The sequence below is a fragment of the Phyllostomus hastatus genome, unplaced genomic scaffold (assembly GCF_019186645.2).
Source record: "Phyllostomus hastatus isolate PE091 unplaced genomic scaffold, TTU_PhHast_1.1 phas_contig_551, whole genome shotgun sequence".
Lineage (NCBI taxonomy): Eukaryota > Metazoa > Chordata > Mammalia > Chiroptera > Phyllostomidae > Phyllostomus > Phyllostomus hastatus.
Genome location: NW_025333909.1, coordinates 8,744,027 through 8,766,086, shown reverse-complemented (window position 1 = coordinate 8,766,086; position 22,060 = coordinate 8,744,027). Strand labels below are relative to the sequence as shown.

Genomic DNA, 22,060 nt, shown 5'->3' with positions numbered 1-22,060 from the left:
TATAGAAAAACAGTTGCTGGTGGAATTGTCTAAATCGATGGTAGAATTACAATTACTAGGTTTATTCATGTGAACAGGTAAAATCAAACACAGGTGTAATCAAGGTCATGGATGCATTTTAAAACTGAATGTGGTATTGTGAATAAATGTAGTTATAAAAACTACATAAAACAAAAGAAATAAAAAAGCTTCATGACTCAACTTTTTAAAAAGTTTAAATATTAACCTACCATCACAACACACAATTACATACTGTCTTTTAAATGAACTGTATTGATGTGAATTACTCACTGGACATGTATTTTTCCATTGCATTAAGTTAGCTTTTCACAAAGTTCAGGGTATTTTCCCTGCATTCAAAGATGGGTGGTGTGAGAAATAGATCAAATTAATTTTTAATGCCACTCATTCATTGAATAGGTATTTATTAAGTGCCTATTATGTAGGAAGCACTGTGATTATCTGGATAAGTACCATTTGCTTATCTAAGGAGAGACTATGTTGAGGACAGACATATAGTACCTAGTCTGTAGGTATCCCATATGTCTATATTTCATTTTTAAGTATTATTTTGTGCTTTGGCCATTGATTATTTCATGGAATACAGCATGTTTTGATGAAAGAAGGAACCTCACGGTATGCATCACATGTGTTACCATTCTTTTGAATTTGAAATTTGCAACTAAATTCAATTCAAGAGAAAGCAACCCAGGGGGAAATGGGTGTCTATACACAGCCTCTGACCTCAGTAATTATTCAGCATGGGCTTACCTTTGTTATATGATTGTTTTTCCATTTTCTTTTGTTACAGTGATTGTGGGTAGTTCCCTTACTGTGCTCAGACTTCTATACACTATCAGAAAATTTTCCTGTTCTGTGGGGAGGGATGTGGTGCTTTGATAAATTGTTGTTCAAGGGCGTGGTCTGTTCAAAGGTGTGGTCACTAAAGTGAATGATTGTTCAGGGAAGTAGGTGGCCCGAAAAAGGAATGAGGTCATAGGATAAATAGGCATGCATTTTCAGCTTTGGTCATCCCTTTAATGCCGACAATTAAACGGAGCTATAGAAATTGTGAGTGCAGCTAATTGCTGGGTGAAATTGTTCATGCCAATTGTCTTTGTCTCTTGTTTAAGGGAGGTCTGATGAATTCCTGAGGCTGTTTTCAGTCAATGAAATTCACACACAAGCTGTCATTGCGTGTGTGTGTGTGTGTGTGTGTGTGTGTGTGTGTGTGGCAAGGCGAGGGAGGTGGGGCAAGGGGGAGGGGAGCAAACTTGTTCTTTAACTGTCTTGATCCAAATTTCCTTTCTTCTCTTTTTTATCATTTATACTATTACAGATGACCTCCCTTTCACTTTCCCCCCCTCCACCCAGCCCCTACCCTTCCCCCCAGCCACTTTCACCACATCGTTTTCTGTGTCCATGGGCTATGCATATATGTTTTTTTTGGCCAAATTTCTTTTCTTGATGATTCATGGTAAAATAACTGGGAGATCTGCCATGTTCTTAAGCCCCATTTAAAAGTGAAAACCTTTTTAAACAAGTCTATTTGAGGTAACTTTTTCATCATACCAGTAGCTATTTCAATAATGATCCTTTTTTGACTTCCAGTGCAGCATATATATTTCTCATTTTTTAAGGACAAAAAGCATGTATTGCTAAGAAAGTATATACTTTATTTTTTCTCCTAGTTTCCTAGTTTCTCTCCTGTAGGAAAAGAAAAAAAATTATCCTGGAATGAGTCTCTTAAATCAGAATTGGTATTGGAGGAAAGAGATGAAGGGAAGGAGTTCTATTACTAGTATATTCTAGTAATTTTCTATTGCTTTCTTTACATGAGAACAGAATCACAGATTTTAATTAAGGAAGTGTTTGTTTCATCTAAAGAGAGATCATTATAATTTACATGATTATTCCTGTACAAAGTTCAAAACAACATCTCAACAATAAGCTAAGGCAGGTGTTCAACCACGTCACTGGCTTTGAAAGGTTCTAACAAAAGCATCTCCCATACTATTCAGAAAATTTATTCAAATGGAAGTTTGCCTGGGCAAATTTTGTCAACATAAATGTCAGGTGGTTCTTAAAGATATTGCCTCTTTGGAAACTGTTTGGCATGGGCTGTTCCGATTATTACTTCTAGTGATTCTCCCAGTCTTTAGGACTGACAGGAACATCCACAAGGCTCCCGTGGTTTTTCTTCTTTGAACATTATATTGCTGATTAGTTTTTAAGTAGAGCTTTATAAGTCAAATTAAACAATATGAAAAAGTTCCATGTTCATTTCAAGAAGCTTCCAAATATTTAGAGAACAAAGTCCTGTACTATGTATGTCATCTTCTCTGTTTATTGTCTACTTCTCACTCCCAGCCGTCTCACTGCCTCTCTTGTATCTATTGCACCAAGGTCTTGAACTCTTTGATCAGAGCTACCAATAGAAAAATGAAAGCCAATAGGGATTTACTGAAGAGCTTCATATTTTCCGAAGTCTAAAGATTAGTCACAGAAAATATAGTGTGTAGAAATTGCCTGTACAAGTGAGTCTATGTGGAATGTGTCTCCATATGTGTCCATGTAGAGCTGCAAATAATTGTGCAGCAATGGCTTTGGCAGCACCAAACTGTGAAACTGGCTAGGGTAATGGCTTAGATTTTAAACTTCTTGGCTTTAATTCCTGGTTCAAGGGCTTGCCAGCTACATTCAGCAATTGCCTTGTCTGTAATATGGGGCCATATGCCTAACTCATAGGATTGTTGTTAAAGGCAAATGCAGTAATGTAGGGTGGAAAAATACACAGCACAGTACCCTGAAACATAGTAAGGGTTAATGACACATTACCCAGAATAAATTACTTGACCTCAGTGTCCTCATGTGTAAAGTGAGAACAACAACACCTTCCTTCAGGGTTGCAGTGAGTATTGAATAAGATAACATGTGAAGGTGTCCAGCACAATGATTGGCACTAAACAATTCTTTCCATTGGTATTAATTTATAAAAGTATAGCCAACAAAGTCCTAAGTGGCACAGACAAAATAAGTTAATAATCTCAGTGAGTAGACTATAAAGTAAGACTTCCATTCACAATGGAAATAGTAGGTAAACACATATGCTTGGAAAGCTTATTAGGGCTCTACTAGCTAAGAAAGACTAATGAGGAAAAGCATTAAAGCAATTTTCTAAAACTCACAGTATATGATCAAAAGACTGGAACAGCAGGAATGTATTTATAATGTTTACTGACATAAATATCCTTTAGAAAGAGTAATTTGGAAGTTCTCATGCTCTTGGAGTCTTTGATCTTGAACCTCAATATTTGAAATGGACTTTTCATGTCTGTGGTATTTTTCTTTTGTCTTTTTAAAATGTAGTGAAACTGAGCATGAAAGCTCGCCTGCAGTCTGCCTCTTACCTAATGTTGTCTGTAGAATTGCCCTTGCAATAGGGTGGCATGTGGCTATTTACATTTAAATTAATTAGCATCCAATACATTTCAACACATATTCGGTTCTTCAGTGGCATTAGCTATATTTTGAGTATGCAACAGCCACATATAGCTACTGCATTGGACAGAACAGATAAACAAAATTACAGAAAGGTCTACTGGACATGGAAGATCTATATATTCAAGCTACTCATTCAAATATAGAAATGCCTCTAAGATATCACATTCAAAGAAATTCATGCTGGTGCAAATGTCTGATCATAGTGATGCCAATTTACATGATTAGATTCAATGGAAAAATAGGAATTAGATATTGGAGATTGTGTAACATAAATAGGAGTCAAATGTGCAGACCAGGAGTACACAGTATACCATGGTGGTTGCAAGCACAGACCTGGAGCTAGACTGCTAGATTCAAATCCTAGCTCCATGTCTATGCATGGTAGACTGTATATTCCTGGTCTATACATTTTCTTATATGTACTCCCATTGTCAACCACCTAAAATCTTTTGAGACATAAGCCAGGGCATAAATAAATAATGTAAATCAACATTTCAATGCTTTTAAAATATTGTGTTATTTATCAAGAAAACAGATATTTTTGTTGCTGTTCAGAATTGTTTTTTAAATATGTTTCTCATAAATTTTATTGATTCTTTTGTATAAAAATATACAAGTCTTCATCATTGGGTAATAAGTTGATTAGTTTTTAGTTTTTTTAAGCTCATAAATGCTTTGGCATAAGTTTGATATAAATATGAAGATATAAAATTGGCTTGTATCTTACTGTGGAAATTAAGATCTCAGCAATGAAATGACATTTGGATTGTAATGTAGAATGTTTTTAAAAATCATTGATAATAAAGTTCCAAAGTTATATTGAAACTCCTTGCCTTGATGTTAGGAGAGTCCCATCCTATTTTTACAGTCTTATCTCACACTACCCACTTCCTCCCACCTTGTGTTCCAGACACACTGTACCACTCTTGGTTTCATAAATAAACTAAGCATTTTGCTTCCCTCCCACCCCACCCCCCTTTGTTCAGTCCATTCCCCACTCTGGCAGCATTCACCATTCCTTCACTTTCTATGGAATTCTACCCATCCCTCAAAATCCATCTGGAAAGTCTTATACTTCAAGATACCTTCTCCAACCCTGAATCTTCTTACCTTCTCCTCAGTGCAATACTCTACTCCCAAATTCATTTCAGATGTAGTCTTCTTTTAACACGAGTCTCACTTTTCATTGTTTAACTATACGTACCTATATCAAGTAAGTAGTATGTTATTTCTGTTGTTCTTCTTCCCACCCACCATGGACTGCTGAGGGTTGAGATTTTTTTAAATCAAAACTCTAACACAAATCAAAATAAATGTTTTAGGGAACAAAATGAAAGCTCACTCTCTCTCTCTGCTTTCTGCTTTCCCTTCTCCCCACTACCCCCCTCTTTGAGATTATGGCTTGCAAAACTGTCTGAATGTGGCTGCCAGCACTGGCTTTAATAAAGATATATAATTAGGATTGGTTGTGGCTTTCACTCTTCTATGCCCTGTTTTTGAACTGAAAGTGCATAGTGGGGCATGAATTGCTCCTTTAAAAACTTAAACAAAATATTAAATATAAGGACCCATTTTATGTCAATTAGTTTTCTTCCTGGTTCTTGTGTCTCATTAAGCATGTGGATTTGACTTCTTTATATTTCATTTATACTTTCTTCCCTATGAAAAAATATTTAGGATTACTTATATCAAATGTTGTATAAGGTTTGTGATTCTTACCTGTCATGATATCATTTCCCTGGGATTTGGTTTGATACTTCCTTTATTCAAATTAGCTAATTAATTTGCTTATACAGTCCCTCTACCTCCCCTGCTACTGAAATTCTGTCTAGATGAAATGTTTTTATTTATTGAATCTCACTTAGTTATTCTCTAACAAAGATTCCCTCATAAAAATGACTAGTAGTTAGTACTCATCCACACACCAAAATACATGTAGAACTTTTCAAGGAAATCTTTGTCCTTAAACATAGTATTTCACCCATTTCTGTTCTAACACAGACTTCAGCTTGGATGTATAGCTTCTGCATAAAATTACTTAAAAATCTTCACAAATCTTTGCATAAATAGGTGCCATTATTTATTATTCCATATAACCATTGGAACACAAGTCTGAAGTACAGTAAAAGGAAAATACTTGTTGTAAACACATTCATAACTATACATGTTAAAAGCAATCCTCATCAAAAAATAGAAATCTTTACAGATCTAGTTACATCTAAGAAAATTCTCTAGAAAGGTTGCTTAAACCCCCTACAAACATTTCATATCACTCTTCTGCCAAAAACCTTCAAAGACACTCACTATCTACAAATCTCTTACTTTGACTTTCAACACCCTCTACTTCCTAGCTCCTATGAACTTATTTACATCCCAGAAATCCCATTTTGGTGCTATATATTTCAGCCAAAATGTGAACTATCGTTCTTTCAATATAGCCCCCAATTTCCCACAATTATGCATTTGCTCATGTTACAACTGAAATGACCCTATCCCTTATCCTCACCATTTAGATATACTAAAATCATACTAATTTTTCAAGACTTTCTTCAACTGTAACCTTGTGGTGAAATCTCAAATTGTCCCGGGCTGAAGCTATCTCTTAGTCCTTAAAACTTCCATAGTAAGTTCCTTATAGTTCTTTTACATCTCTTTCAATATCATTACATGACAAATATTGAACAAAGAACTTTGTTGCACATGTAACTAATCCAATAAAAATAATACCTCATATTAATAGATGCTATGTTTGATTTTTCAGAATTCTTTTACACACATTACTTAATCACTAGAACTCCAAATACTAACTAGTAAAATGATTATTACTGGCATTGTACAAATTATGCAGTATACAAGTAAAAATATACAGTGTATGATTTGTCTTGGACAATAAAATATCAAGACTCAAATAGCTCAAAATAACTTTTCCAAGTTAGAGCAGTTACTTAATGAAAGCCTTGGGCTTAGGAACCAGCTCTTGATATTTCTACTCTATCAGTTGTCTCACTTAATTAACCTTAGATACTAAGGTATTTTCAGTTTAAACAAGTTTGTATTTTTTGGTTTCAGTGTATCATTTGATGATTATCCTCACTGTGTTTTCTTCCATTCTAATATTCCATTATTAAAGTGGAAAATATCAAAAATATATTGAAGGACAAAAATAGATTCTGTGCTGATTTTTCAAGGTCTCACAATGAAATAATCCTGGCATTTAGAGTATGTCCTAAGTTTTTAAGGTTTTTCCTTCTACCTGAAGGAGAATAACACCTCTTGAGCTTCTGCTTTCCCTTATTTCTCCAATGCATACTGACTTTTAATCCACTGTGATCTTAGAATTAGCAATGCCATATTTAGTTTTTAAAAAGAGGAAGAGGAAAAGGGCTGCCACAACTTTCTCAAAGTTGGAAATCATTACTTTAGGCAGTACGGGAAAAGAAGATCTGCATTTTATACCAACCTTGAGCCCACCTAATTATAAACAAAATTATTTTCACCATATCGCAACCCAAAGAAAGTTGCCAAAAAAACAAATTATCTATTTAGCAAATCTGAGCCACAGGAATAAATGATTCATATGCTGAATATTTGATGAGAAAAAATAGGGTCTTTCTACAAAATTGCAGGGCTTAAGTGATAAAGATGTTAAATAAAAATTAAAATTTTTAGCTTCAAAGCTTAGAGTATACTGTATAAATATATAATGCAGTTTATAAAAAAATCTGTTGGATTTGTAGTTTAAATTATTTAATCAGAGCTATTCTGTCATAGTCACTTCCAGGTGGATTTCTTGTTTTCAGGCACCCAAAAGTTGTATTTGACAATAAATAATAAAAATGACAAATATCTAGCCTCCTATTATAAAGAGAAGTCAAATTTAACAGTGGAATTATGAAAAGCATAAAACTTGAAAAGCAGAAAATGGAATGACATGCTATATATGTGGCAAAGTATAGAGATTAACAGCATGAGTTCTGGGGTCATGTTACTTGTGTTTCAGCCCCGACACCTTAATATTAACTGTGTGATGTCCATCTAGTTACTTAACTCATCTTTCACTAACTTTAATCATATGTAAAACAGGGGTATAGTAGTATCTTCCTCATGGGGTTGTTTTGAATGTTAAAATAATCTGTGGAACATATTTGGCAGAGAAAGCTTTTAATAGGCTTTACTTATCATCATCATCAAAAGAAAACAAGACTAACAAGTTTAAAGGACTTCAAATTGTTTTGTCTCTGAAAAAATACATTGGGGATGATCTCCCATCTTCACAGAATATTAGAAATAGAAAGGAGAGTTTAAGATTCTCTAATCCACACTAACCCACACCCATATCCTATTCATCAAAGGAGGAAACTGGAGCTCAGGAAGATGACACGAGTTGTTTAATATCACATAGCTGGTGTTATATAACTAGAATTAGAACCCAGGGCTCCTGACTCCATGGCCAGGTCTCTTTCCATGATTTATAATAGTCACCACCACCCTTCCTCTTCTTTTAATTATTTTGTTTTAAGTAATGTAAGGCTGTGGCACAGAGGGCATAAGAACAAAGGATGTAGATTTAGACCCTTATTCCTGAGGTACCTTTAAAACTAAGACATCCTCTCCATTCACATAGTTTGTGTTTCTGGGGTGACGTGCTGCAATCCTGCCCATAGCGAGATACCACTGAAGTGCCTTCCATTATCAAGATAAAGTTCATTTTGGACATTTACTCAATCTTACCTAAATCTGTAGACTTCCAGGCAAAAGTGTTATCTTTAGCAAGTATTTCTGGAATTAATAAACTTTTTCCACCTTATAATCAACCTTATATGATTTCAGTTCACACTGGTCAATATCATATGTTTAATGTCCGACGCATATTGGTATAGACATTTGGGAATTTAATTGAATTAGTATCTGTTAAAACAAATAGTGCACACACTCTGTGCTCCAGCAATGCTGCTTCTTTGTGGGATTTTAGAGTAATTCTCACAGTGCACCAGAATACTCATTGCAGTGTAGAGAAAACCCCAAAACAATGTAGACTCTGATAAATGATATTGAACAAACACAATGGAACATTATGTATCAATTTAAAATCATGAATTAAGACATATATCTAATCTATAAAACAAGCAATATTGCAAAGAATAACAGCAACCAATATTATTATTTATCCACATATATTTATGTAAAGATACATCTGGCAATGATGGTTACTTCTTGGTAAGGGATTCAGATGGAAAGAGGATGGTTAAGGGAAGGTATTTGACTTCATAGGGGAAGATCTGTATATAATTTTATGTTAGAATGTGTTCATGTACTATTGCACAATTAAAAACACTCCCTTCCCCCTTTATCTCTCGGCACATGCTCCTCTTGTATCTGAAGGCCAAACCCACCTGATCTTGGTTGTATTTGTAACCATTTTCCTAACCGAAGAACATGTACCTGTTAATTATCTGCATATGTCAAGCACTTTTCCTCAGCTACAAACAGAAATCTGAGAACGTGCCCAAAGGCTTCCTTGTAACATTGAGCTTGCATTATTGCTCTTGATTTAACAGGCAAAGGGGGAATGAAAATGTCAGAAGTTGAACCAAAGGAAAAGCAAAAGAAAAACTAAAACTACAGTGTGAAGAATATTTGACAGAGTAAATGCATAGTCCTATTTTAAGAACAGCATGTTACATTGACATTATAGCTGTACTTCCATATGAGTCTGCCAGTGCACCCTTTGTAAGCCTGCACTCTGACTTTTAATGACCTCCTTGTTCTAAAGAAAAAACTTCTTGTATCATTGTGGGAATATATCCTGCAGTTGTAGCAATTGGTTGTAAATTATAGTAATGTATGAAGAGATTAAGTAATGCTACCAATTCTTTGAACACTAATAAAGTTATGCATCTTTGCTTATTTGAGAAAAAATAAAGAATGCCAAGACAATCAATAGAATTACTTTTATCTACTCATCATTAAAATCATACTGTCAGTTTTATGGACTGCTTTTAAACATCAGAACCTACTCTTCAAAATTAAAGCAGAAGCAGACCAGATAAAGCATGACTATAAGTCAGCTTGAAAGAATATAGGTGTAGTAGTCTTTAGTTGAGATTTCAAAGGCAGTTTCCTGTATTGGTTTGAGAATTTTTACATTTAATGTTTTTCATTGATAAATTTTGCATCTTGTTTTAATTGCAGACATATTATACATTGGGGTGTAGATTAGCAGAGTTCTCAAAAAAAAGGAAAAGGAATTCAACCTAGAAGTATAAGAAGGACGATTATCAAGAAATTACTCTTAAAATTATTTTATAATTGGGTTACTGACAAGGCTGACAAGAATTCAGTAATATGCTCTTTGGATAGATGGACATCATCTAGGAAACCATAAAATATTCCTCCCTCTCATAATTTGAATTAGTATAAAAATAAAGAAAATAATACCTCAAGAACATGAGACATTCAAATGGCACTGTTCAAGAACAATTTCTGACTCCCCCCTTCTTTTTTGTTTCTTTCAACAGGAACTGCATTCTCCAACTCTGAAAATATCTACTTGTACTCCAAACGCTCTGCACATAACTACAAATACTGAACAGGTAAAAGATTTTATAGATTGGATTGGATTATTTTCTTCTTATGTAAGCCTTGCTTAGATGTTTAAATAATCTTTGGGCCCTCAGAAGGCTTTACACATTGAAAAATATCCAGAACAAAGAACTAGAAAGAGTATTTTCACATATGAGGATTGGCTCAGTCCATCTGAGAACATGAAATAAGTGCTGAAATAATTGCTGTGAACGGAGATTTTTCAGTTTCATTGTCTGCTCAATCTGATTGCTTTTAGTTTGAGTGAAGTTTATTTCTAGCCAAGGATATCCTTGTGATTATGTATATTTTAAGGGTCCTTGATTTGACAACAAATGAAGTACACTGATCTGGGACTGATTGAGGTTGACTTGTGGGAGTGATAGTACTGTAAGCCTTCTTTCAGAGAGAATAACTAACAGTGCCTTCTGGCTAGTCCTTCTCAAAAGTTCATGATTGAAGCCCTGGCTGGCATAGCTCAGTGGATTGAGTGCGGGCTGAGAACCAAAGTGTCACAGGTTCGATTCCCAGTCAAGGTACATGCCTGGGTTGCAGGCCATGACACCCAGCAACCACACCACAAATTGATGTTTCTCTCTCTCTCTCTCTCTCTCTCTCTCTCTCTCTCTCTCTCTCTCTCTCTCTCACACACACACAAAATAAATAAATAAAATCTTTTAAAAATCTTTAAAAAAAGTTTATGATTGAAAAGACACACAAGTGTCTAGATTCCTTACTATTTATGACCTAATAACCCCTCTTTAAAGATTATTTTTGAGCCCAAGCATTATATCTTCAAAAGGTACTATAAGTAAATACCACATTAAGAAATATGTGTTTAATGAGCTAGTTACCATATTTCAAAAAGAAAATTCTAAGAATATAAAATATAAACCATCCAAAGTTTGTTACTACATAGGAAGGGAGTACAAACTATATGAGATTTGGAGGATGAGAGAGAGAAAGATGCTATTCTAAGATGAGGTGCCAGGGTGTGAACTTGGACAGTACAGGGACAAATGGACAAAACTGGTCTCTGGAACTTGGGTGCAGTAAAGAAAAGGTGATGTTATGTAAAACAAATAAGATAACCAGAGAAAAGTTTGCCTAGTTCTTCCTAATTTGACCTAACCTAGAGCTAGGTCAGTAACAGTCATGCATCTATTCAGCAAACATTTGCTTAGTGCTGAGTATGTACCAAATATTACATAAAGGTTAATCAGATCCAATCACTATTCTCAAAGAGTTCACAGACTAGCATGGGTCACATACATGACAAAACATAAGAGAGTGGGATAAAGGCCACAATTGAGGTAAAAAATGGAGCCCTGTCTTTTACATTTATCAAGGTAGAATTACCTCTGAAAAGCCCACTTACATCACAGCACTGTCCACTATACTTAAATCCACTCAGAAAACTTCATTAAATGATATTTTTTATAATAAAAGGGCTTTAAAACTGGGTTTACTATATGTATTATTTCTGACAATAAAAGTATGTGTTTATTGTAGAATTGTGGCACTATAGAAGAATATAAAGAACAAAATATAACTCACTAATGATCCCCTCCCCTAACCAGAAATACTACTCTTAGCATTTCGTTTTCTTCCATTCAAATAAAAAATTGTGCTCATAGCACACATACAGTTCTATATCTTCATTTTTCACTTAACCTCACATAATATTGTAAGCTTTTTTCATGGAAATTTGTATTACTCAACATAGTTATTTTGATGGCTACATATTTCTGCCTATGGGTGATTATTTAATCTTTCCCTTCTCCATAGGAAAGTGTTCCTTTTACTGCACCCTATCAACATTATTGGTTTAAAATTTTTTCCAGTTAAAATATGACATTTTAAAAAATATTTTTTATTTATTTCTAGAGGGAGGGGAAGGAAGGGAGAAAGGGAGAGAAACATCAATGTGCAAGAGAAACATTGGCTGCCTCTCCCACACCCCCAGCTGGAGACCTGGCCCACAACCCAGGCATGTGCCCTGACTAGTAATTGAACCAGCCACATTTCAGTTTGCAAGCTGGTGTTCAGTACACTGAGCCATACCAGCCAGGGGGAAATATGACATTTTTTGTAATGTTTATTTGATTCCTAGTTTGGCTAAATACTTTTTCTTAATTAATAGCCATTTGCTTTTCTTCTATTTAAATGTTCATGCTGTTTGTTCATTTTTCTATTAGTGTGAAGATTTTTTTCTTATTGAGGTATAATAACTCTTATTGTATTAATAATACCAACCCTTTTTCCATTAAAAGTTTGCAAATGACTTTGTTTTAGTGTTTTGTCTCCCTTTTAATGTTACTTATGGTCCTCCCCTACCACCACACTGAATATTTAAATATTTAAAGACACACACAAATACACAAATACATTTTTTTCTCTTTGCATCTCCTCCCATTTTTAAAAATGTAGGGTGTCCTTTTCAAAGAGATTTAATTAATAAGTATTAAGGTATATTTTTCTAATCATGTGGGAGCATGTGAAATGAAAGAAATATTTTGAAACACTCATCAAATATAATTTAGAATGTGTGATGAATTTACTGTGAGGCAAATATAATAGAAATACCTAGCAAATAAACATGTTTCATATATGTTTTTGAAACTGAAATTAACTAAAACACAAATTCAGATGTCATCATTTATGCAAATGACTAACAATTTTACTCTGTAAATTACTCCCCATTATTATTGATGGTTCGGAAGTCACTAAGTAACTATAATTATATGCATTTTTTAAATCTTTTCTTCACAGGAACTCCATTCTCCAACAGTGAAAGTCACTTCATATCCACAGACCACTATTAGGAGATATATAGTACAAAATCCTGAACAGGTAATCTATGTCATGCAAACTCTTGTTCCAATATATAATTCCTTAGAAGTGCATAGTGTAACGAGAAAAGGTGAGTCGGTTACCATATCCCTAAAATCAGATTGTTGGACTTTCTTCTGATTATAAAGTTAATTTCTAATCATCTTTAATTCTAAGGAACCATACATTCTGACTCAGAGCTGAAACAGTTCTAAGCAGCACAGAAATCCGTGGGTTATAAAGTCTTTCAGCTTCTATAGCCCCACCCTTGTGCTACAAAGTATTTTTGTGCACTTTGAACCAAAGAAAAAAGAGACAAAGTTCTACCATAGGCTCCACATAAAAAACAATGAGTTGTTAGATCAGCGGTTAGAGTCTTTAGTCTATTTACATAGGCCATTCACATACTAGTTTGCAAGAGGAAAATGAAAAGTCAGAAGTTCCAAAGTGTTCCCATGCCTTGATTGCCTGCCTATGAAGTAAGAACTTTTGTGCCTATTGATGAGCTATTTTGAAAATTTCATAATTATATTTTCTCTTAAACTATATAACCTTATGTTTTATGAACTAGGATATTATTATCTGTCTAATTTTGAGGATAAAATTAAGACAACTTCCCCTCCCCACAGTAATAAGCCTTCCTCAAACCCCCCCCTCCCCACACATACATACACACTTCTTTAGCAGCAACAGTTAAGTTTTTCTTGGGGTTATAAAGACAGAAGTTCACCTAATAGAAACAGTGTGCTCCAGATAACAATACAGCAGTTCTTTGCTTTGCTCTTTGTTGTGAATCTCTGCTTCTGCAGGAAACAATCCTTCCCTCTTTCACAAAATAAATTTGATCATTTGCTACAGCTGTGGAAAGCAAAGGGTTAAATTAGGGTAACACACTTGCTACTATTCTATGTAGATGGGGAAATGTACTATTTTTTTTTATTTTATCTATCTCGCCTCTTCTTTATTTTAAAATCACTTTCTCATGTCTCTTTAGCTAGAGAAGCTGTTCTGCTTGTGTGTGTGTGTGTGTGTGTGTGTGTGTGTGTGTGTGCCTGTGAGCATGCAGTCTCTGTTGGAGGTGATTGTTTCAGACATTTGCTTGCGGTTTCATATATCTATGTAAATATCAAATGAGACTATGATTACAGTAAAGCAGTTGCTTGCTCCTTCTTTTGCAGAATCAAATGTTTAAGCAAAAAAATTGCAGCGTGTGTGGGAGAGGAGGTCATGAGGAGGGCCTGGAGGATGAGAGAGTACCTCTTTCACACACACACGAGAGCATGTGCATATTTGCATGCATATTTCATTTGATAACCCTGGCTTTCAAATAATTAATTTTAGATGGTGATTTTTTTTCATAATGTGAGAACTGCCATGTTTGCTGAACATATATCCACAGAGAGATTTAAAATATCAAATCATTTGAATTCCAGCCCACTTTGCTAGTGATTCTTATGTGACTTTGGATGAATTATTATTCTTTAGTTAATGGGGAAAGGGAAGAATTAATATTTATTGGATATACACTCTCTGCTAGGCAATTTACATATTTTATCCCCTTTAATCCTAAAAGGGTGAGAAAACAGAAGCACAGAGAAATCAGAACTCTGTATGCAAGTGTGTAACATATTTGTAACAGTGCACCTGCTTATTATTATGGCATTATATGAACATTATTATGTTCAACTACAAGGAAGCAAACAGTTTCTTTGGGAGAAGCCCCAATAGAGGGTTAAAGCAAAATAATCATTTTAATGCTTTTAACTCTTTCCAGTTTTGAGGAATAAAACAAAATTCAATCTAATGTTTTATAAACAAAAATAATCTAATTGGTTTTACCAAACAGCTTGAAAACCCTGTCTAGATATATTCTCCATTTTATTTATCTTAAGTATATGCCTTTTCATTTGTTCTTTTAAATTTCCCCAGGAGAAGATTTTGGCTTAATTACAATATTTATAATAAGCTGAGCCTCCTAAGTGGCAACCGTATCCTTTTTCACCTCCCAGTTTGTGTAATCTTTACTTCTCCCTGTAATTAAACTGATCTCGTTCCACTTCCACTTTTGTCATTATGACTTCCTTCAACCTTTGTTCAGTCTTTTTATTTTTGGTTGTTCCTGACCTTCTTCATTCTTTATTTATTGTCATTTTTTGTCACAGGATTTATGCATTATAGTATATAACTTGACTGAGCCATGAGGGAAATCGTTTTATTCCTTCAAGTAGATAGTCTAATTGATAATAATCAGTTTCATTAATTTTCCCACATGACGCTCCTATCGCAGGAAGAGCGCTCTACAAACAGCCTTCAAACAAACAAGCAAACAAAAGGAAATAAGACATGGTTGCCAAACCAAAGGATCTTACAATTCCTCTCAGGAAGGGAAGTGAGATAAGGGCCACAAAAATCTATACAAAATACATGGTGACATGTGTGATAGATGCCATGAGAGAAATGCAGATGAAGTCTTATTGGACTATAGAGGTTGGACATAACATATTTGTTTAGGGGAGGGAATCAGAGAAGGTTTTATCATGGTATTTAAGGTATTATTACAATTTAACATGGTTTTTAGTATCGTTTTACTAATGAGGAAACTGAAGCTTAAGTCAGTGTGACATGCTCAGGTCTTCTCAGTCAAATCTTTCCCTCTTTGTCTTTTCTGACAGTTATTCTGGGACTAGTTTTGATAGATTTGATAACATACTGGATATGGGGTCAAAAGCAACAAAAATAGTCATATGTGACCCTAAGATTTTCAGTATGAGGTAGTGGGAGTATGGTAGGCTAATTAAAAGGGCAAAGAAGTGAGGAGGAGGAGAAGCTGGTTTGGGAAAAGGGGAGATTCAATATTTGTTTGAATCAGTGGTGTTTGAGGTGCATAGGAAGGAAAATGCCCAATAGGCAGTCAAAAATGACCTGGAGAAAGGCCATATTTGAGGTAGAGGCCATCATAGTTATTCCTCTCAAAATTGTCATTGTAGCTATGGGAACGGGTGAAGCAACTAAGGGGTAATGGGGAAGGTTGACGTTAGGACCTTAGAAAAGTCCTACTTTAAGGGAACAGAAGGCAAGAATCACATACACAGGCAGAGGATCTGCCACAGAGGGACATGAACACAGAGTAACTGAAGCGAATTCAGAAAGGGGGTGGTCAATGGTCTGAAACAGCAAAAAGGCCAAGGAAGATGATGTTTGACAATAGAGCAGGACCATCAGGAAAGCACTGGTGACATTTGAGAAATCATTTTTGGTACAGCTGTGGAGGCAAAATCCAGATGCAAAAAGTTAATAGATGAATAGGTCAAGAAGTGGAGGAAATAAATGATGAGTACTCTTTTTTTTTTAAGATGTTATTTATTTTTAGAGGAAGAAGAAGGGAAGGAGAGAGGGAGACAAACATCAATGTGTGGTTGCCTCTCAAATGCCCCCTACTGGGGACCTGGTTCTCAACCCAGGCATGTGCCCTGACTGGGAATTGAACTGGTTTCCCTTTGGGTCACAGGCTAGTGTTCAATCCACTGAGCCACACCAGCCAGAGCCTCTTTTAAAAAAAGATATTGGTCAAAGGAAGAAGAGATGGGATAGTAGCTAAAGAAAAAAAAAACAAAAGTTTGGACATCTGAGACATTTGTATATAGAGAAAAAAATAGTAGTTAGGAAGACTAAAGATTCATCAGAGAATGGAGACAACTGGGATAAGATTCTGGAAGAGACATGAAAGGGAAGAATTCTAGGTACAGATAGAGAAGTGACTTCAAGGAAAATAAAGAGGACTATGTCTTTCACTGTAATGAGATGGAAAGAGCAGAAACTAAAATGAGATTTTTGAGGTGGGGAGGACAATGAAGTAACCACATGGGATAGATTATCTTGGTTTCCTCAAAAAGTAGAAGGGCAATGAGGGAACATGAGCATAGAGGACTGAGGAAAATTAAAATACTTTGTAACCACAGTTATAGAGAATTTGATGAATACAAATATGACAGTGAGGGTTGGGAGGGCCTCTTAACTTTGGATAACTTGAATCTGTACTGAATCTAGCCATTTATTTTTCTTCAGCAAGGTTTCATGGCCTGGGAACAGTAAAGTAGATGTTAGGGATTATGGACTTTGTAAGTTGTGAGAACTATTGCCAGAGGTCCTAAAAGTAACAATTATAATTATAAGATCAGCCATCTTTGAAAACACCTGTTAATTTTTAGGGTGGATCTGGCAGCAATTCAAATGCACAGGCAGAAAAAAAAGAAGCTGCCAAAATAGTTAAAGTGTTTAGGAGCTCATTTGTGAGAAATCTAAGACTTCAGATTGAATTTATTTTCATAATCTGTTTTACTCAGAATGACTTGTTCATAGTACTATTCAGTTTTACCTTCTTATAGATTTTGGGAAAGTAATAGTCCTCTAAATTTTGAAGTATTTTTCCAATAAGTTATTTAAAATCAGAAGTCCAACACTCATTTCAGAGAGAATCAATACCTAACACATCTTTCTTCTAAAAAAATAGCAATAATTTGGCGTTTATAGTAAAGTTTACTTCACAGAGAAGAAAATTTCATTGTTTTTTGCTAAAATTCTTCTTCCCCTCTTAGAAGATGCTGTATCTTTGAGATGAAGGTTCAGCTCTTCTCTTTTCACCCAATCAATCATCTGTTCATTCACTATGTGGTATTCAAGATTGATATAAACTCTAGTTTTGTATATTTTTTACCCTCTTCAATATGTTACATGATTGCAAAGAAGTATCAAAGAGGCTGTTTTTCAAAAATAAACACAAAATAGTTTCTAGGGAAATTTATCTAAATACATTCATTTTTACATTTAATAATTCATCAACTAGTCAAATTTAATCACTTACATGCTTTTTTTTTAACCAAAGTATCCCAAGGACATTTAGTTAAAGCACCCTTTGTTGAAATGTTAATATAAGAAGTATGTAGCTTTGGGTTCAAGAGTGTCTTGTGTTTCAATAACCAGTGTTTTAAGTCTGGTCTTCTAAGATATTTTGCAATAGCAGACTCCAAAATTGCTAGAACCTTTTGTTGATTTTGAAATGGTCCTTAACACATCAACTGGTAACATGTTTGACCAATCCTTTTGTAAACTGTTGCCCTATATACAAAAATAGATGAATGCAAATTTTGGTTTGTAACAAAATAACTCCCACTCTCCCTGTACAAGTTAAAGACTCAAATGAAAACCAAAAACAGGAAAAGAACTGTAATATAGTATATATTACATTTATTTCAGACTCCTGGTCTGATTCCTATTAGCTCTTCCCCGCTCTCTTTAAGATCATGGACATGTCACCAGCCTTTATTTCATTAGCTGACATGTTCTAACATAATGCTACATCAATTTAGATGATTATATGGAGATACAGTGGCCATTAAAACATCAACTCTGTTCTCACTGTTCAAAGTATACGTTATACTGAGAGCCTTAGCTTTGATTTTAATCACAAGTAAGAAGCGTACTCTTCAAAAGTACCCCTGAGTTCCAGGAAAAAAGTATTTAATATAGTTCTCCGTACTTTATTGCTCAGTGGTGCTGACTTACATTTATTTTGCATTCCTCCGATAATACTTTTGCATAGAGAGAAACCTGCCAGTGAACCCAATTTAAATGAGGTCGACCTCATGCTTGTGTACCTCAGAGAAAACTCATTATATCTTGCCTTAGGAATAAAAACAAATTATCTCTTCCGCCCCCTTCTTATTTCCCCCAAACACTGTGTTAGGCCTGCTTAAATGTAATAGGAGAGATCCTGTTTACTCTGTTTGAGAAAATAGCCTGTCTTTATTACTATTTCCTTACATCTCTCAGACTTTAATGGGATATCATGCCACTCTCCTGCTAAAGTCTGCCACTACCATAGAGTTTATTAGAGACCAGATATTTTCTCAAGTCAATGTTTCCCTGAAAAGGTATCGTTCAATGAACAACACCATCTTTACTGTCTTTATAGGAACCACTGTCTCCATTCCTAAGAGGAAGCCATTTCTTCCCGGGAAACAATGTTATTTATGAAAAAACAATAAGAAAAGTGGAGAAGCTAAATATGGATCAGGTATGTAAATTTGTTTTAAGGCTTATTTCATAAGTGCACACTTTTGAATTATGAGTGTTTTAGTGGAGCTAAAATGGCATTTAAATGTCGAGTAGTAGGCCAGACCAGTATGAGTATAATAGTTACCTGTTATGTCTACAGCCCTTCATATCATCGTTAACATTTTCATATCCATTTCCGCACATTATACTGATTGGAAAATCAGTATAGGTTTCCAATGAGGTAAAGATATATCAACTGACATGGAAAATCAACAGTATAATCCAAACTTGTAAAGATATCCCATGCTTTGTATGTTTCTTTTAAACTGGTCTTACAAAATAAGAATTTAAAACATTACAATTTTATCTTAATTCATTTACTATAAAATAAAATATTCAATGACGATATATGAACAGACATGTAAAATACTGTATACAGTAAAACATCTAGATAAGTAAAACTTCAAATCACATTTAAAAAATTCCATGACATATAGAGGCCCAGTCCTTCAAAACAAGGATGTTGCTGTAACCAGCAGAAGTTTCCACATGATCTGCTTAGTGGATTCAAGCATGTCTACCCTGACAAAGCCTAAGAATTATGTCTTGGACAGTTTTGAACTAGACAGTGTATTCATTTCTTAGGGTTGCTGTTATGAACTGCCACACTCTGAGTGGCATAAAACAACAGAAATTTATTGCCTCACAGTTCTGAAGGTTAGAATTATGAAATCACAGTGTTGGCAGGGCTGCACTCCCTTTAAAACCTTTGGGGAAGAAACTCTTCCATACCTATCTTCTAGTTTCTGGTTTCCTTAATTGTTCCTTTACTTGTAGATGTACAACTTTAATTCTCCACTTTAAATGTTATCTTGGCTGTGTGTCTTCACATTGTTTCCCTCCGTACATCTCCATCTCTGTGTCTAAATTTTCCCCTTTTATGAGGCACTTGTCCTGTTGGATTAGGATCCATCTTAATGACTTCATTTTAACTTGATTATACCTCTGTTTCTGAATAAAACCTCAGATTAGGACTTTAGCATATCTTTCTGGGGAAGCAGGAGCACAATTCAACCCCAAACAGGCAGTTAAATTATACTGAATGAATTTGGATCAAAAATCATTTTTCATATACAAATGAAACATTAAAATAGTACTAAATGTTTCCTTTTAATTTTCTTGGCATGAAAACATGTGTTATTTTTGTGAACATTTATGAGCAGTTGTTACCAGATTGATAGGAACTAATGCATATTACTTATATGATGCCCAATAAAAATTAAACAGAGGAAACTCTTAGAATCCAAGTCTTTAAGATTCTGGGCTCCTTGGAAAGCTGGATAGAGTCTGAAGAGTACAGTACACAGATCTTCTAGAAGAGCAGTAAAATATTTCTCTTTTGTAAAGATGTTATTTGTTCAATTTTAGAAAGAGAGGAGAGGAGAAAGAAAGAGAGAGAAACATCAATGTATGAGAGAAACATCAATGGGTTGCCTCTTGGCCCACAGCCCAGGCATGTGCCCTGACTGGGAATCAAACCATCAACCCTTTGGTTTGCAGACCAACACTCAATCCACTGAGCTACACCAGCCAAGGCTTTTTCTGACCATTATGATACTAAATACAAAAATTTCATCTATTATATTAGTTATTCAAGGGGTACTTTGCTCAAGCTATCAAATTATAACATTTTTTTCCTTTATCCAATTGGACTGCCAAAACAATGAATTTGGCACATTTTAAACCACAAAGAATGTTCGAGGCACACCATTTCATGCTCCTTCTAACTTCTTGTTTCAAAGAGAAGAAACACGTTTTCTAAATTTTGGTCCCTAGAGGAAAATATTGAATATCTTGTACATTATTATTGTTTTGCATTTGGAACAATTAAAGAAGAAGCCCATTAAGAGAACATTGCTGCTACTTACTATTAAGTTAAATATTTATATTTCTATTTCTCCTTTTCTTATGAGTGACTTAAATGGACTGTCATGGAGATTGCCCAAGATAAAAGGAGCCATATGTATACAACAAACTACAACTGCTTTGATGTAGTTGACTTTTCTCATTGATAGAAATACAGTAGAATGTACTATGCAGCTGTTAAAAAAAGGAGAAATTGTTACATTTTGTGACAACATGGATGAACCTGGAGGTTATTAGGCTAAGTGACATAAGCCACACAGAGAAAGACACATACCATATGATTTCACTCATATGTGGAATCTAATGAACAGAATACACTGAGGAACAAAATAGATACTGAGACGTGGACACATAGATCGGAATGACAGCTGTCAGAGGGGATTGGGACTGGATGAAAGAAAGTGAAAGGATCACTCAAAGAACATATATGAACCAAAGTGTCGCAGGTTCGATTCCCAGCCAGGGCACATGCCAGGGTTGCAGGCCATGACCCCCAGCAACTGCACATTCATGTTTCTCTCTTTCTCTCTCTCTCTCTCCCTCCCTCCCTTCTCTAAAAATAAATAAATCAATCTTAAAAAAAAAAGAACATATATGCATGAACCACAGACACAGACAGCAGTGTGGGGACAGCCAGAGGGAAGGGGGGTAGGCTGGGTGGAGGAGGGCAGAGGTGATGGTGGGGTGGGGAGATAGAGTCATCTATCATAGTGTCAATAACATATATAAAGGAAAAACTAGAAAAATAAATGCAGTAGGATGAGCTGGATAAAGCCAGAATCTGGATGAACCTGCTTAATGTGACATGAGACCAATTCAAATAAGACTAAGTCTTAGAAGATGAGAGCTGTTCAAAAAAGAGGTCTTTGTCTTGGAAGGCTGGTAAAGTGGTATCAGTTGCAAGACATCAGCCCATTCATATGAATTGTACTGTGTGTATTTTTCTCTATCAGACAAAATATGATACATCAGAAGTGTTTGATCTTCTATATATTAAAAATTCAGTTTTTGGTGTGCTTCAAAAGTATGAGTAACCTATGAATATTTTGCTTTGTAACAACAATTTTAGTAGTCAGGTGTGACAATTGAAAACTGAAAACCTGCTGAGACTTCAGTGGTACCAATGAGCCCAACTAGGCTTGGGGAAATCACAAGGCAGCCC

At 35.0% G+C, this 22,060-nt stretch overlaps 1 protein-coding gene across 1 annotated transcript in view; it reads left to right on the top strand.

Annotated features, from left to right (window-relative positions):
• The window catches only part of POF1B (POF1B actin binding protein), a 68,097-nt gene that overhangs the window by 3,248 nt on the left and 42,789 nt on the right, over positions 1-22,060 (top strand). The window contains exons 3-5 of the mRNA XM_045847535.1: positions 10,023-10,097; positions 12,859-12,939; positions 18,890-18,991. Coding sequence (XP_045703491.1) covers positions 10,023-10,097; positions 12,859-12,939; positions 18,890-18,991 — 258 coding nt within the window. The remainder of the gene's footprint in view (positions 1-10,022; positions 10,098-12,858; positions 12,940-18,889; positions 18,992-22,060) is intronic.